The sequence below is a fragment of the Sus scrofa genome, chromosome 5 (genome assembly GCF_054392235.1).
Source record: "Sus scrofa isolate SSC_HxYL_T2T_F1_AM1 chromosome 5, Sscrofa_HxYL_maternal_Yorkshire_Landrace_v2.0, whole genome shotgun sequence".
Taxonomy (NCBI): domain Eukaryota; kingdom Metazoa; phylum Chordata; class Mammalia; order Artiodactyla; family Suidae; genus Sus; species Sus scrofa.
In genome coordinates this window covers 89,717,350-89,735,106 of record NC_139387.1, presented here as the reverse complement: position 1 = coordinate 89,735,106, position 17,757 = coordinate 89,717,350, and the positions used below count along the sequence as shown (strand labels likewise).

Sequence of the window (17,757 nt, the reverse complement as noted above, 5' to 3'; positions counted from 1 at the left end):
TTACAATAGTTTTTCTTTTAGATCTGTATACTGGCTTATGTAAGTGATTAGTTTCCAATTGTGATTTCCTGCATCCTGTATCTTCTTACTTCTTTCCTATTTAGAGGAAACCTTTTGGTATTTCCTTTAGAATGGGTTTAGTATTGCTGTTTTCTTTTCATTTTTGTTTGTTGGAGAAATTCTTTATTTCTCCTTCTGTTTTAAATGATAATCTTTCTGGTTGAAATATTCTAGGCCGCAAAGTTTTCCCTTTTAGAACTTTGAATATATCTTGCCACTTTCTTCTGGCCTATAATGTTTCTGTAGAGAAATCAGCTGATAGCCTTATCAGGGTTCCCTTATACTTAACTCCTTGTTTTTCTCTTGCTGCCTTTAGAATCCTCTCCTTAACTCTTGCCATTTTTATTACAATTTGTCTTGGTGTGGGTCTGTTTGGGTTTAACTTGTTTGAGGCCCTCTGTGCTTCCTGTATCTTGATACCTGTTTCCTTTAGGTTTGGAAAGTTTTTAGCCATAATTTCTTCAAATATATTTTCAATCACCTTTTCTTTTAATTCTCCTTCTGGAATCTCTGTAAAAACTTTTCTCCTTCTGGAATTCCTGTAAAAACTCTTAGTAGGCACTCAATAGCATACAGCAAGTACTCAGTAGATATAAGCTATCAACATTGATAATATTATAATGGGTATTTGAGCCACTGGTATACTATTTTCTGAATACCAAACATGAATGCCTACCAATACCAGACATATTTAACAAAAAAATTAAAAATTTTTAAAATTAATATTTTGTCAAAATACAGATTTTTAGGTGGACTATGTAACAGTTCTTTCAAATAGGGGTTACTAACATTATATAATGTCACAAGGCATTTGAGTCTTCTAGGGAAGTATTTCCCAAAAAAGATCTAAGAAGTTGGTAGCTATTTAGTCAAAAGGAAAACTGTATGCATATACTAGTTTAGAAGAACCCTGCAGTAGTCACTGCTCTCACAATCTTGCAGCTAGTCTCTCACACATTGTCTTGTCCAATTCTGCATAATTGGCAAGTTATATTGATTTTTTTGTTTGTTTAGTGAACTAACACTTTGCGCATCAAAGCAGAACAACTTCCTAGACATCTCTTTAATCAGGGAGAGCTTTTTCTCCAAGGCCCCACAGGAGAGAGAGCTTCATGGAAGCTGCCAGTTCCCTCCCATTATATCTCTTATTTGCTCACTTCCCCTCTACAGCTTTATTTTTGTCTTTTTCCCATTACCCTGGATCTTCCCTTTTGGGTCTCTCTATCTCTTTCTTCTGTAATCAAAATAACTGGCTCATGCTTTTGTTGCATCCCCGCTATAACTCCACTCAGCAAAACAAAGGAGCCTCCTAAGAAGGTTTGGAAAGGACAAGATTAATATCACTAGTTGATATTTTTGCAATAACAGTTAAAAAGAAAGCTTAATTTGGAAAGTTAATCTTCTAGGCAGCCTTGATATTGACCTCTTGGTCACCCTTGTCCATTCACTGGACACTGGTATTTATTTGGCACCATCCCTTCCTGCTGACTCCAGCCCTCACCATTTGGCTTCTCAGTTCCTTAAGGTCCTTGTCTAAAGTGACCTGCCCCTGCACCTCATGCAAAGTCCTCCAGCTGCTATGGCTGCCCCTGAAGCTGTTCCACCTTCAAAATGCCTCTTTCAGATACCCTACCCTCAGAACAATTCCTCCCACCATTCCATCTTACTTAGTCTCATCTGCTTCCACTTGAACCATTTTCCAGACTCATCCGAACTTCCAGTCCATTACTTTTTACCTTTCCTCTCTCTACAATCCCTGCTCTTGTTATCTGAGACTCAAATTTCATCATGTCACTCAATCTCTTGCAAATAACCACCTGGGCTTTCACTGAATTTGTCTGGCAAAGTGTTATTTCTGCAAAAATGGAACTATCTTTCTTTATGCCTACCCCAGTTCTGGTGCCTCTGAAGAAAATTTCCCAATGGGGAAAATATGTAACAATTAAAATTTGAGTTCTAGCTTTAATTGGGCCCTCAACATTGCCCCATATTCTCCCATTTCCCTCTAGCCAATTAATTCTCCCCAGTAAGCCTTTTCTACACCATTCAACCTTCAATAGTGCCACCTCTCTTCGTGCTTGGTATTTGATCCTCTTGCTGTTTTTTTCTGAGGAAATAATTCAGACAGGAACTCCCAAAACTTCTGCCATCAAACCTACCCCTGCCTGCATGTGCATCCATCCTTTCCTCCTTTTAGACTAAGGACATATCCCTCTTCTTACGATCTAGGTTCCATGGCCTCTTGTCTTTCAAGAATCTTACGTGATCCATTATTTCTCTCTTTCTTTGCTCTATCCCTCCCATTAAATTTACAAGACTCCATTCTCTCAGCTTAAGAAATTCTGAGGAGTTCCCGTCGTGGCGCAGTGGTTGACGAATCCGACTAGGAACCATGAGGTTGCGGGTTCGATCCCTGCCCTTGCTCAGTGGGTTAAGGATCCGGCGTTGCCGTGAGCTGTGGTGTAGGTTGCAGACACGGCTCGGATCCCGCGTTGCTGTGGCTCTGGCGTAGGCTGGTGGCTACAGCTCCGATTCAACCCCTAGCCTGGGAACCTCCATATGCCGCGGGAGCAGCCCAAGAAATAGCAACAACAACAACAACAACAACAACAACAAAAAAAGACAAAAAAAAAAAAAAAAAAAAGAAATTCTGAGCCTTATTTCCAAACAAACTGCTACTCCTCATCTCTTTCTCTTAGCAGCCAAAGTTGTAGAAAGAGTGAGCTCAATGTGTTGCCTCAGTTTCCTCTCCTCTCATGTTTGCTTTAAGCCATTTTGAGCCGAGTTTCCCCTTCCCATTTCTTCAAAGTGGTGATGGTTCTGAAATGACCAGGGACCTCCATGTTGCTGGATCAAATGGACATCCTCCAGGTCTCACCTCACTTGACTCTCAGCAACAGTCAAAACTATCAACCATTCTTTTTTTCTTCTCTCATTCTGGCTTCCTTTGACTGCCATATCTACACAGTCTCTTGTTACCCTATTACCGTGGCAACTTCTCAGGACTTGTTTAACTCTTCCTCCTCTGATGGACCTTGACATGTTGAAGTTCCCCAGAAATTGGTTTTATTCATTTTGTTTTCTCGGTTTGCACTGTTCCTCTAAATGTCTTCACATATACCTATGGCTTCAAATAACAATTTCTCAAAGTGTGTTTCATGGGCCAGCCTGTACCAGGATCACTTGCAGAGGATGAGGTGGGGCAGGTAGTAGAGTGGGGGAAGGGGTATTAAAATTCAGATTCCCAGGCCCCATTCCCAGCCTACCAAATTAACTCTGTGGGTGGAGACTGGGGATCCGCATTTTAAATAAATTCTCAAAGTTATTCCCATAGTGAATCAAGCTTGGAACCACTAATTTGACGGTCACGTTAACAAGGACAGCTCAACATCTCCATCTACTGACTTATTAACACCGTTGCCTTATTTTCTCAAATGTTAGGAAACTTAAAAATGGGAAGAAGAGGAAAAAAAGGGGAAGAAATAAGGAACAAAAGAGATGAAAGAATTATCTCCCCCATGAATAATCAAGATTGGATTATGTCATCCTGTGACTTTTCCTAGCTCCAAATGAAAACTAGTCTATATTTGGGTTTTAAATTTTAATCTCTATCCAACTATATAAAAATGTAAGAATTGAAATGACTAATTCATCACACAGTCTCTTAAAATGGAACCCATGGCATTTTATGGATTTTCAAAGTTAGATTTCCTGAGCTTGGCTAATAAAAAACATTGTATTTTCCAGTAGAAACTTAACACGAGGAGTTCCCATTGTTGCTCAGAGGAAATGAATCTGACTAACATCCATGGGGATGCAGGTTCAAAACCTGGCCTTGCTCAGTGGGTTAAGGATCTAGTGTTGCTGTGAGCTGTGGTGTAGGTCGCAGACACAGCTGGATCCCTCGTTGATGTGGCTGTGGCCTAGGCCAGCAGCTGTAGCTCCAATTTGACCTCTAGCCTAGGAATCTCCATATACTGTGGGTGTGGCCCTAAAAAGAGACTGAGAGAGAGAGACTGCCTAGTTCAAACCTCAGGGCTAATTCTTAGAAGACCACATTTTAATACTCCCCCATACATATCATCACTCATTTACTCCCTCTAATCACCTGGATTCCTGACAAAATGTTTTCTCATTTCTTTTTTTCTTAATTGTTGCAAATTTTATTATTGAGGTATAGTTGATTTGTAATATTGTTAGTTTCAGGTGTACAGCATAGTGATTCCATATTTTGCAGGTTATACTCAACCATAGTTTATTACAAGATAATGGGTATAATTCCCTGTGCCACAAAGTATATCATTGGTGCTTATCTATTTTATATATAGTAGTTTGTATCTGTTAATCCTTAATCCCATACCTGGGAGCTCCTGCTGTGGCACAGTGGGTTAAGATCTGGTGTCTCTGAGGCAGCGTGGGTTCAATCACTGGTCAGACACAGTGAGTTAAGGATCCGGCATTGCCGCAGCTGTGGCATAGTTTGTAGCTGCAGCTCTGATTCAGTCTCTGGCATTCCATATATCGAAGGTGTGGCCAAAAAAAAAAAGTGTGAATCCCTTATCTTTAACTTATCCCTTCCCCCCTCCCCCTCCCCTTTAGTAATCACAAATTTGTTCTCTGTAGCAATGAATCTGTTTCTATTTTGCATATGCATTCATTTGTATTAACTTTTAGATTCCACATATAAGTGATATCATATACTGTTTTTCTGTATGGTTTATTTCACTAAGCATAATATTTTCTAGGTTCATCCACGCTGGTGCAAATGGCAGCATTTCATCCTCTCTCATGGCTGAGTATTGTATATGCCACATGTTCTTTATCAAATTATCTGTCACTGGGCACTTGGGTTGCTTACATGCACTGGCTATTTTACGCAGTGCTACTGTGAACATTGCGGTGCAGGAATCTTTTTGAATTATTGTGCATTCATTTTTTCTGGATATATACCCAGAAGTGGAATTGCTGGATCCTATGGTATTTTTATTTTTTGCTTTTTTTTAGGAAACTCCATACTGTTTTCCATAGACGCTGCACCAATTTAAATTCCCACCAACAGTGTATGAAAGTTTCCTTTTCTCTGCATCCAATGTTTGTTAATTGTAGATTTTTTTGATAGCTATTCTGACAAGTGTAACATGAGGTGATACCTCCTTGTGTTTTGATTTGCATTTCTCTAATAATTAGTAACACTGAGCATTTTTCTCTCTCTTTCTTTTTTTTCTGCTTTTTAGGGCCTCAACCTGCGGCCTATGGAGGTACCCAGGCTAGACGTCCAAGCGGAGCTACGGCTACCGGCCTACTCCACAGCTGCAGCAACATCAGATCCAAGCCACGTCTGCGACCTACACCACAGCTCATGGCAACACCAGATCCTTAACCCACTGAGCAAGGCCAGGGATCAAACCCATAGCGTCATGGTTCCTAGTCGGATTCATTTCTGCTGCACCATGTTGGGAATTCCAAGTATTTTTTTTTCCCTGCCCCTGTTGGCCATCTGTATATATTCTTTGGAAAATGTCTATTCAGATCTTCTGTCCACTTCTCGATTGAGTTTTTTTTAATATTGAATTGTATTAGCTTTTTGTATGTTTTGGATATTAACCCTTTGTCCACTACATCATTTGCAAATACTCTCTCCTGTTGCATAGGTTGTCTTTTCAATTCGTGGATGGTTTCTTCTGCTGTGCCAAAAGTTTTTAAGTTTAATTAAGTCCTGTTTGTTTTTTGGTTTTGTTTCTTTTGCCTTAGGAGACTGATGCAAGAAAACATTGCTACCGTTTAAGTCAGTGTTCCCACTATGTTCTCTTCCAGGAGTTTTAGGGTTCCAGGTCTTACACTTAGATCTTTAAATCATTTCAGTTCATTTTTTTACATGGTCTGAGAGAATGTTCTAATCTCATTGTTTTTACATGTGGTGGTACAGTTTTCCTGGCATCACTTGTTGAACAGAGTGTCTTTTCTGCGTTGTGTATTCTTGACTCCTTTTTCATAGGTTAACTGACAATAAATGACAAGGGTTTATTTCTGGGCTTTCTATTCTCATGCATTGATCTATGTGTCTGTTATTGTGCCAATACCATTATTGCCAAACGATAATGTCCCCCCCCCTTTTTTTTTTCTTTTTTTCCTTTTAGGGCCGCACTCATGGCATATGGAGGTTCCCAGGCTAGGGGTCTAATTGGAGCTGTTGCTGCCGACCTACGCCACAGCCACAGCCACAGCAACGCCAGATCCTTAACCCACTGAATGAGGCCAGGGATCGAACCCGCAACCTCATGGTTCCTGGTCAGATTCGTTTCTGCTGCGCCATGACAGGAGCTCCAACAATAATGTTCTTTTGATTACTGTAGCTTTGGAGTACATTCTGAAGTCTTAGAGGGTTATACTTCCAGCTTTGTTCTTTTTACTCAGGACTGCTTTGGCAATTTGAGGGCTTTTGTGGCTACATATAAATTTTAGGATTGTTTTAGTCCTTTGAAAAATGTCCTAGGTATTTTGATAGGGATTGCTTTAAATCTCTAGATTGCTTTGGGTAGTATGGCCATTTTAATAATACCAATTCTTCCAATCCAAGAGCCTGAGCTCACTCTCCATTTCTTTGAATCATATTTAATTTCCTTTATCAATGTTTTATAGTTTCCAGAGTATATATGTTTCACCTCCTTGGGTAAGTTTATTCCTAAATATTTTTATGCAATTTTAAACATATTTTTTTAGCATATATTTCATTATTAGTGTATAGAAATGAAGTCAATTTCTGTATACTCATCTTGTATCCTGCAACATTGCTGAATTCATTTATTAGTTATAATAGTTTTAGGGTGGAGACTTTAGGGTTCTCTACAAAGGGTGTCATTTTACCTGCAAATAGTGATAGTTTTGCCTCTTCCCTTCCAATTTGGAAAACTTTCATTTCTCGTCTGTTTTGACTAGGAGTTCCAATGCTGTGGTAAATAGAACGGGTGGTAATGGGCATCCTTGTCTTTCCTGAATTTAGCAGGAAAGATTCAACTTTTCACAGTTGAGTATGATGTTGGCTGGGAGTTTGCTGTGAATGGCATTTATTATGTTCCATCTATACCCACCTTGATGGGACTTTTTATCATGAATAAATACTGACTTTTGTCGAATGCTTTTTCTGTATCCAAGATGATGGTGTGATTTTTATATTTTGTCAAGGTGGTGTATCACATTCATTTGCATACGTTGAACCATCCTTGTGACTCTGGAATAAATCCAACTTGATCACAGTATATGATGATTTTGTGTATTGTTAGATTCAGTTTGCTGGTATTTTGTTGAGGATTTTTGCATCAACATGTGAAAGATATTGACCTATAGTTCATAATTCATTCCCCCTCTCTCTGTCCTTCTTTCTCACAGTATCTTGGTCGGGGGTTTTGGTATCAGGGTGATGGCAGCCTTGTAGAATAAATTTGAGAATGTTCCAATGTTCCCTTTTCAATTCTTTTGGAATAGTTTGAGAATAAGTATTAGCTCTTTTTATATGTTTGGTAGAATTTCCCTGTGAAGCTGTCCAATCGGCTTTTATTTGCTAGTTTTTATTATTATTATTACAGATTCAATTTCACTTCTAGAGATGTCTGTTCACATTGCCTGTTTCTTTCTTTGTCTTTCTTTCTTTGTCTTTCTTTCTTTGTCTTTCTTTCTTTGTCTTTCTTTCTTTGTCTTTCTTTCTTTGTCTTTCTTTCTTTTCTTTTTTTTTTTTTTTTTTTTTTTCCCGTATGTCATGGCATGTGGAAGTTCCTGGGCCAGGAATTAAACCCAAGCCACTGCAGTCAGAGCAGTAGCCTGCTGAGCCTCATGGGAGCTCTTTTCTGTTTCTCCTTGACTCAGTCTTGATAGGCTGTATGTTTCTAGAAATTTGTCCATTTCTTCTAGGTTGTCCAATTTGTTGACATAAAACTGTTCATAGTATCGTCTTTTTCTTTTGTCTCTCTGTTGCATCAGTTGTTGGTTCTCCTTTTCATTTCTTATTTGGGTCTTCTCTCTTTTTTTCTTGGTGAATCTGGCTAAAGTGTATCAATTTTATCTTTTAAAAAACCAGATCTGTGTTTTATCTTTTCTAATTTCATTTTTTTTTTTAATTTCCAGAACCAGGTATCAAACACATGCCACAGCAGTGAGAACACAGGATCCTTAACCCACTGGCCACCAAGGAACTTCTCCAATTGCCTTTTTTTGTTTTAATGGCTGCACCTGCAGCACATGGACGTTCCGGGCCAGGGTTCAAATCGGAGCAGCAGCTGCAACCCATGCTACAACTACGGCAGAGCCAGATCCTTTAACTCACTGCAGTGGGCTAGGGATTGAACCCGTGCCTCCGAAGCTACCTGGTCACTGCAGTTACCACAGTGGAAACTCCCTGGAGAGTTTCTCTTCAGAAATGGGTATTGTATTTTGTCAAAAGCTTTTTATGCGTCTTTTGAGAGGATCATATGGTTTTTATTCTTGAGCTGGTTAATGTGGTATATCACACAGATTGATTTGAGGATACTGAAGAAACCTTGCATCCCTGGGATGAATCCTACTTGATCATGGCTTTTGATACATTGGCTAATATTTTGAGGATTTTTGCATTGATGTTCACCAGTGATACTGGCCTTTAATTTTTTTTGTTTTGTTTTGGTTTTGGCTGCATCCATAGTATATAAAATTTCTCAGGCCAGGGATAAAACTTGTGCCATAGAAGAGACCTGGGCCTCTGCAGTGACGATGCTGGATCCTTAACCCACTGTGCCACAAGGGAACTCCTATAATACTTCTTTTTTGTGTGTGGTAGCTTTGAGGTTTTGGTGTCAGGATTATGGTGGCCTCATGAGGAAAAACAATGTCCTTCCTTGCAATTTTTTGAAAGAGTTTTAGAAGAATAGGTGTTAACTCTTCTCTAAATGTTTTCTTTTCTTTTCTTTTAGAGCTACACCTGAGGCATATGGAGGTTCCCAGGCTAGGGGTTGAATCGGAGCTACAGCTGCCAGCCCTCACCACAGCCACAGCAACGCCAGATCTGATCCTCGTCTGTGACCTACACCACAGCTCATGGCAATGCTAGATCCCACTGAGCAAGGCCAGGGATCGAACCTGCCACCTCATGGTTCCTTGTCAGATTTGTTTCCACTGCGCCAGGATGGGAACTCCTCTAAATGTTGGAAAGAATTTGCCTGTGAGGCCATCTGGTCCTAGACTTTTTTGGTTTTTGGAAGTTTTTTAAAGTACAGTTTCCCATTTCAGTACTTGTGATTGGTCTATTCACATTTTCAATTTCTTCCTGGCTCAGTCTCGGACGTTTGTGCCTTTGTAAGAATTTGTCCATTTCTTCTGGCTTGTCCATTTTATTGGCATATAGTTGCTTATAGTCATGTCTTAGGATCCTTTGTATTTCTGTGTTGTCAGTTGTAACTGCTCCTTTTTCATTTCTAATTGAATTGATTTGAGCCCTTCCCCTTTTTTTCTTGATGAGTCTAACCTTTTAATTCTGATGTGTCTTGGTGTGGGTCTTTTTTGGATTTTCTTGTTTGGGACCCTCTGGTGCTTTCCATACCTGAATATATTTTCTTCTTTAGGTTTGGGAATTTTTCAGCCGTAATTTTTGGAAATACATTCTCTATCCCCTTCTCTCTCTTGTCCTTTTGGAGTTCCTACGTGGATGTTGATATGTTTTATACTGTCCCACAGATCGCATGTGCTGCTATTTGCTTTTCATTTGTCTATCGGTCCGCTGTTCTGATTGGGTGATTTCCGTTACTCAGTCTTCCAGATCGCTATGTGATCTTCCACATCATTTAGTTGGCTCTTCATTGCTTCTAGAGTGTTCTTTATCTCAGAAATTGAATTATACAGTTTTGATGGAGTCTTCATTTTCTAGTTGCTTATTAAAATGATCTGCGCTTAATTCCGTTTCCTTAATTCAGTTAGTGTTTTCATTACCAACTTCTTGAATTCATTGTCTGATAGACTAGCTATCACTGTCACATTAGTTTTTTCAGGGGTTTTTCTCTTGCTCTTTCAATTGAGTTGTTCCTCTGCTTTTTCCTTTTACTTAACTTTGTCTCTATGAATTTAGATTAAACAGTGTCTATAGTACTCTTGAAGGGGTGTTTTTATGTGGGAGCATCCCTGCACAGACTGTGTACGCAGTGTCTTTGGTGTGAGGGCTGGATTTGATGCCGAAGGCGGACACATCTTTCCTAGCTGTCCACTGTGACCTTGATGGGGGGTGTGCCTGGTATTGGCAGAGATAGAGCTATGCAGGGTGTGAGGCAGACTTCCTCTCCGCTAAGTGGCAGAGGTGGGGTCTGCTCCCAAGGATGCCCTGAGGGTCGGGCTTCAGCTAGCTGTGATCCCTTTAAGTGTGTGGTTTTCCTTCTCCTCATGCTGGAGCCTTTGCCCCAAAGGAAGAGCGTGCTGGATCAAGTGGGGCTCATGCACCTACCAAGGTCCAATGTGGTGCTCTTCTTGGATGTAGCCCAAGGACATGTCTTTTCCCCTGCTGTGGTCACCCCAGATCTAGTGCAGGGTTGCGGTATGGGGTAGGTAGGGCTTGAACATTCACTAGACTGGGCTTTGTGGCATTACAGCTGTGGGAAGTGAAGTGGCTGGGCATCTGTTGGAAATCTAGTCTCCTGTGGCAGTTTGACAGTGCCAACAATGGCCTCTGCCGCCCCATCTGGACCACACCCCAGGCCCTTGGGCCACTTCTGCAGTACCAAGCTGTGGTGCAGAGTGAGCAGGGCCAGGGTGCTCATTTAGCTCAGACTGGGGGGCACGGTGAGGCAGCAGACACTAGGGCGGACCTCTCTCCACCCTGTCTGGGGACAAGTCAGCACCCATCCTCACAAGCGGCATCTAGGCTTCTCTCCTCTGCATGGGATACCCAGTCTGTGGCTTGACCCGCTCATTCCCCAGGGCAGATGTTTGCCCTTGTGATCTCCCCTCCCCTTGTGGTTCCCTTGCTCCCAATGACCCATGTCTCAAACAGTGTTTGCTTGCTCTCCTACCCAACCACGTGGGACTCTTTCTTGCAGCCTTGATACATAGGAGTTACTCTGCCAGTTTCCAATGAGAACTGTTGTACATGTAGGTATAATTTTGATGTGTTTGTGAGAGGAAGTGAGTTCCATATCCTCTTACTCCAGCTTGACCCCCCCCCCCTTTTTCTGTAGTTGGTAGTGCTGTATGGACCTGTTGAGGTCATATGAACGCCTCAATTTTACATCCCTTACTTCCTCAGCCATAGTCTCAAAGAACTCAAGGTGCTACAGCTGGTCTTATGGAAAATTTCTCAGTAGATGAACTATTGGTGATGGACCTGGAGGTAGGAATAAGAGGTCAGTAGGAGTTTAACAGAGAAGGAAAACACAGGTCAAGCAATGAGAACAGCATCTACAGGAGTTCCTGTTGTGGCTCAGTGGTGACGAACCCAACTAGTTTCCATGAGGACATAGGATCAATCCCTGCGCCCGATCAGTGGGTTATAAGGATCCAGCATTGCCATGAGCTGTGGTGTAGGTCACAGACACAGTTCAGATCTGGCATTGCTGTGGCTGTGGTGTAGACCAGCAGCTGCAGCTCCAATTCAACCCCTAGCCTAGGAACTTCCATAAGCCACCCCTAGCCTAGGAACTTCCATAAGCCACAGGTGTGGCCCTAAAAAGACCAAAAAACAAAAACAAAGGAAGAGAGGCATAAAAGTGCACAGCATGTTAGAGGAAATGCGATGTGGCTGCCACAAAGTGTGGCAAGGGAGGAAAAGCAGAAAGGACATCAGAAAGAGAACTTGGGATCAACTGTGAACCGTAATAGCAACATCTGTTAACCACTTCTGGGGCACTTACTATGTGACAGGTACTGAACTTAGGCTTTATCTTCCACTTCTTTGAATCCTTTCAATAATGAAAATATTTTAAGGTTTGGTTTTTTGTTTTCTTTTTTCTTTTTTTTTTTTTAAAGTCCACACCTGCAGCATATGGAGGTTCTCAGGCTAGGGGTCTAATTGGAGCTGCAGCCGCCGGCCTACACCACAGCCACAGTGATGCAGGGTCCGAGCTGCATCTGCGACCTACACCACAGCTCACGGCAACACCGGATCCTTAACCTTCTTAGCAAGGCCAGGGATTGAATCCGCAACCTCGTGGTTCCTAGTCAGATTCTTTTTTTTTTTTTTTTTTTTTTTTTTTTTTTCTCTTTTTGCCATTTCTTGGGCCGCTCCTGCGGCATATGGAGGTTCCCAGGCTAGGGGTCCAATCGGAGCTGTAGCTGCCAGCCTACGCCAGAGCCACAGCAATGCGGGATCCGAGCCGAGTCTGCTACCTACACCACAGCTCACGGCAACGCCAGATCGTTAACCCACTGAGCAAGGGCAGGGGCCGAACCCGCAACCTCATGGTTCCTAGTCGGATTCGTTAACCACTGCGCCACGACGGGAACTCCCAGATTCGTTTCTGATGCACCACACGACGGGAACTCCTTAAGGTTCATTTTATTCTAATCACTAGATTTGGTTTTTTGCAATTGCTTTTAAATATGGCAGCTTATATTCAACTTTGTAATTAATGCAGAAAATTTGTCTCCCACATGCACCCAATCTTCAGTCTATGAAGCTGGAGTGGTGCTTTCATCAGCCCAACACCTCCCTCCTTTTTGGGGGGCGGGGGGCAAAGGTCTCCATGCCGTGGGCACAGAGCCTAGACTGAGCCCATCATAGTTAACTCCTCTCCATCAGGGTTTTTAATATTAGAGCCGGAGAGGACGGTTGCTGCCTCCCAGTGGGAAGTGACTCAGGGGCTGCTGCCACAACCCCACTGTGGGGAGAACAGCTGACATGCGGAGAGGGGCAAGGACAGGCAGTGTGAGCATGGTCCTAGCAGGGTGTCTGTCTCCTGAACCCTTTTTCCTTAAGCAGGTTGCATGTGCCAAATGCACAATTCTAACAATGTGGTCGGTAAGACGCGGCTGTTAGCAGGGCAAATGGGAAGGAGAAGCGGTCAGACGCACAGGAAGCCCCTTCAGCTCCCAGGAAGTCTAGGACTTACTTTAAAACATATCAACAAGGAAAAATAGAGAAAAAAATGGCAAAAGGTTGGTAATTGTTGATGGTCTGGAGGTCGTTATGTTAGACTCTCAATTTTTAAACCTCTTTTAAAGAAAGCAAGGTCCATCGAGATCGTCGTGCCGTTTCCCTGTTTGGTCCCGATGTGAACGGCACTGATTTCCCAGGGTTGGGCCAACATTCCTGGTGTGGACCCAGCCTGATCTGATCATAAAGTGTTTTCTCCTTTGGGGAAGGAACTCATTGGGCTTGCTAATGCTTCTTCTGAGAGGCCTATGAAGTACACTGCTCTATGGTTTTCCTTTCTCGTGATAACTGAACCAGGCTTTGGTGTGGGGTTGTTGACCTCGAGGGAAAAGTCAGACAATGCTTTTCCTTCTCTTTTCCATGCTCGAGAAGAATTTGGAAGGATTGATGCTATTCCTTCCTTAAATGTTCTGACCTGAGTTGTGAATACATTTTACTTTTAAGCCCTGGATTTGTTAGTCATTGTTTGTATGCTTCTTGGCATAGGTAGAGATAGTTTTAAAACTTATGCTTTAATTAGGGGAAAATTATTTTTGTGAGCTGCATGGGAAGTCTAGGGAAAAACTATATTTAATTAGAAAAGGTGTCACTTTCTTAGCTAGGGCAATGTAATTTCACCCTAAAGACGACCCTGGAGACCTCACCCCTAACTTGGCCGACAGTCCTTTGCACACACTTGCTCACTGCCGTCCTCACACTGACATTTATTCATATTCGCCATATGCTGGGTATCTTACCTATGTCATTTCTTCCATCATCACCAGAAGCCTCTGATACCAGTATTACCTCCCACCTTATAGAAGAGAAAGCTGGATCTTGGCCATCCGTGTCTACGAGCAAGGAAGGACTCGAACCCAGTGAGTCTCACTACAGAGGGTGCTATTCACTCACACATGGCCCTGTGTCCTGGAGAGTCACCACGGCCTGGAGGGGATGAGGAAGGGACACCTGGGCTCTGACCCACCTCTGCCTCTGATTGGCTGTGAGACCTCAGACAAGTCACATAATCTTCCTGGCCCTGGGGTCCTCGATAACAGCATCTAAGATGTGGGGTTTTCAGAGTTGCCTGGTGGCTCAGTGGGGTAAGGATCTGGTGGTGTCACTGTTGTGGGGCAGGTTCCATCCCTGGCCCGGGAACTTGCATGCCAAGGGCATGTCTCCCCGCCCCCCCAAAACTGATGTGGGGCTTTGAACCTCTGCCCATGAAGCCTGGGCATTCTGGAGGCACCTCCTTGAGGTCAGGCAGGATGAGCGGTTCTCCCTCTTCCGTATCACACACTGGCCTCCCAGAGGATTTCATGTGAACTGTTGGTTCTGAGACCTTGCGGTTCTTGAAGACCTTTTGACTTACTCATCAGCTTTGTTCCAATGATTCTACTGAATCATTAGATGAATAGTTCTATGAGGATTCTGATTCTATTATTCATCTCATTATCTATTAAGCTGCAAATAAGGTGTGGATTATATTCACTAGACCAGAGACATCTCCACCACACTCAAATGCTCATTTCTCTAACTTTTCTAGGATTCTTTACTGTAAGAATGATAACCTCCTCCAAATGATACCCAGATAACCCTAATTTTTACCACCTCAATTCCATTTAGACCTGACTTTCCTCCATACAATAGCATTCTGCAGGTTGTAATACTACCCCCTCTCCTTTCACTATTTCCCACTTAAGTTCGGTCATGTTCAGGACCAACCTCGACATGCCCTCTAATCGCAAAGATTGCTGAATCTGGATAACAATAAACTGACTCCTCAAAGATTCAAAATCAAAGCAGAAAAAATTTTAAGTTTTTATATGACATCCATTTTTGAAATACGTAACTCTTACAGCACAAACAAGGTTATTTACAGGTTCTTTTTACAAAACATATATGCCATTTTGCAGCAATACTGTTAAGATCATGATCTAAAATAACGGTCAGGGTTCAAAAAGGACTCATGGATCTGGTCTCCAGAAATCCACAGTATAAATAAAGTATGGCTGAACGTCAGGGCTAACCCCCACATCAAAATACTAATTCTCTACGCCAGTGGTCAGCAGGTGATGGCCCAAACCCAGCTGCTGGCCTGTTTTTGTACAGCTGCAAAGTTAGACATGGTTTTGACATTTTAAAAAGGATTGTTACAAAACAAAACAAAAAACTAAACTAAACCAAAGATATGCAACATAGAAGATGTGGCCTGCAAATATTTACTACGTGGGGTTTTTTTTGTTTGTTTTTTTTTACAGAAAACGGTTGCTGACCCTGCATTACATGAAAGTGACTGAGAGAGACAGAGACTGGAATATACTGATGAGGACGTCACGGGCCAGGGCCATCAGCTCCACTCATTTCTAAAATGCAGCACTTCTGTCTGGATATGTACACCTTCAAATCATAAGTACATCTGGCGAGTAGCTCTGCAACTTGACTCTAGCCCTTTGTAATCAGGCCTCCACTTGAAATCACAGTCTTCTTCAGGGGCTAAAGTGAATCGATGACAGTCACTGAGCTCGTCAGGAGCGGTGAGTGTGTTAAGATCATAGAGTCTTGAGTGTCCGTAAAATCCATAATTTAGATATGCCAATAGGAGGGGATATTGATGCTTTATTTAAATAAGATGTATAAAAACATGTTCAGACATCCCAATTCACTGTGTTCAAAAGCAAGGGTAGCTAATTAAGTCAGCTACTTACTTTAAAAATGGAAAATGGAAAAAAGAAACAAACGTAAAAAACACCCAGATGTAAAACCAGAGCAAAAAGCTTTGGCCTGCACCAGACTGGGGCCCCTCAGCGCGCCAGCCGGCCCAGGCTTCTCACGCTAGTTAGCCGCTCAGCTCCCACAGCAACCAGTGCTGCCCCTCATCGGCGACTTTTCATTTAAAGAACAACAGACAGGTCCACGAGCAAATGCTTTAAAACTAAAACCAGAGCTGCTCAACACACACATTTTCTGTGTGTTGGGTAAGTAATTCCTGGTCAGTAGGCTATATTCACTCCGGAAAACAGGCATTGTGCTGGGTGTTTCTCCTTCTTCAGGCCAGGCTGGCTAAGCTTCACATCGTGAAGACACCTCTGTGATGCCGGGTCTTAAATGCTCAGTAATGCTGAGGTAGGTTTTCAAACGAAGATCTTCTTATACCCTGATTCGATCAGGACTAGCTTCCTTGTGTATCCTCCTGCGGGGGAATATCTTCCGCTTAAGCGCAATTAACTAAAGGAGGAAAGAAAGAAAATAACATTTAATTCTCCAGGTTGACAAACTTTAGCTTTCTCCCTGAAGGTTGTTTCCGCAGTGCTGTATGTAAACAAAAGACAGCAAACAAATCTCTATCAAACAAAACCAACCACTAACTTCACTGGCGGTGTAGGGTCAATATGTCTAGATACCTAATTTTTTCTTTTTTTTTATAGTCACACCTGCAGCATATGGAAGCTCTCAGGCTAGGGGTCGAATCAGAGCTGCAGCTGCCAGCCTGCGTCACAGCCACGCAACACTGGACCTGAGCGCATCTGTGACCTGTGCATCAGCTTGCGGCAATGCCAGATCCTTAACCCACTGAGTGAGGCCTGGGATCAAACCCACATCCTCATGGAGACTCTTCTGGGTCCTTAACCCGCTGTGCCACAACAGGGACCCCTCCACAAGGTATTTAAACCAATGAAAATTAAAAATATCTTGGTTTTCATTTTATAGGTCATGTTTAAGACCTATAAAAACTATAGAATTTTACATAGAAATTACCACATATATTTATTTTCAAGAAAACTGAATCTTCAGCTCTTAAGATACCGTCTCTGGGTTTGAAAACGACTACATATGTGCAACCTAGGATTTTAATGTAAGAATTCTAGGAGTTCCATGGGTTTGATCCCTGGCCCAGGAACTTCTGCATGCTGGGAGCCTGACCTCCCCGCCTCCAATTCTATACCATTTTTCCCTCTTATACTTACACATAATGCCCAATGGTTATTGCTCTGGTTATTTGGAGATTTATGAATGGACTAAAACGCAAAAGTTCATTTGTAACTTAGTAGCTTAGAACTTGAATAAAAACTTCATTCTAACAGAAAGTTTCTCCATGATACATCTGAACTAGAACCTGATCACTGTGATAAAGTTTCTATGAGAAAAACCTGTTCTACAGTTTCACTTTCTATCCCTCCAGCCTGAGAAGGAAGCAGGGCTTTGCCCAGGCAGGGGCCACCATGGTCTGGATGATGAGCTGCGCTTCCGGGGCACGGGGAGCACCGGCTCGTTGGTGAGTGTGGGGGAAGTTAAGGAATTAAGTAGGTGAAGTGCAAGGTGCTGGGGAGGAGAGGGGATTTACTCTTCCTCTCCCCCTCCTCCTGCCTCTCTGGTCCTCTGCTCTCTGTTGGTACAAACAACAGTGATGAGAGACCCTCCCAACCCTTGCACTGCCAGCAGCTGCTCCTTTCAGCCTGCGTCGCCTCCTGTACCACAGGCCAGCACACAGCTCACTTGGGTTCCTCATTGGACCTCTGTTCTAAAACCTGGTACGGTCTTTTTTTTTTTTTTCTTTTTAGGGCCGTATATGCTGCATATGGAAGTTCCCAGGCTAGGGGTTGAATTGGAGCTGTAGC

General features: G+C 42.5%; 1 protein-coding gene across 12 annotated transcripts in view; it reads right to left on the bottom strand.

Annotated features, from left to right (window-relative positions):
- Positions 1-14,928: 14,928 nt before the first annotated feature.
- GNPTAB (N-acetylglucosamine-1-phosphate transferase subunits alpha and beta) overlaps positions 14,929-17,757 on the bottom strand; it is a 211,495-nt gene continuing 208,666 nt past the window's right edge. For all 12 annotated transcript variants that reach the window (XM_084957374.1, XM_021092669.2, XM_021092666.2 and 9 more), the window contains one exon: positions 14,929-16,366. In XM_084957374.1, the coding sequence (XP_084813500.1) occupies positions 16,289-16,366 (78 nt within the window). In that variant the 3' untranslated portion in view covers positions 14,929-16,288. The remainder of the gene's footprint in view (positions 16,367-17,757) is intronic.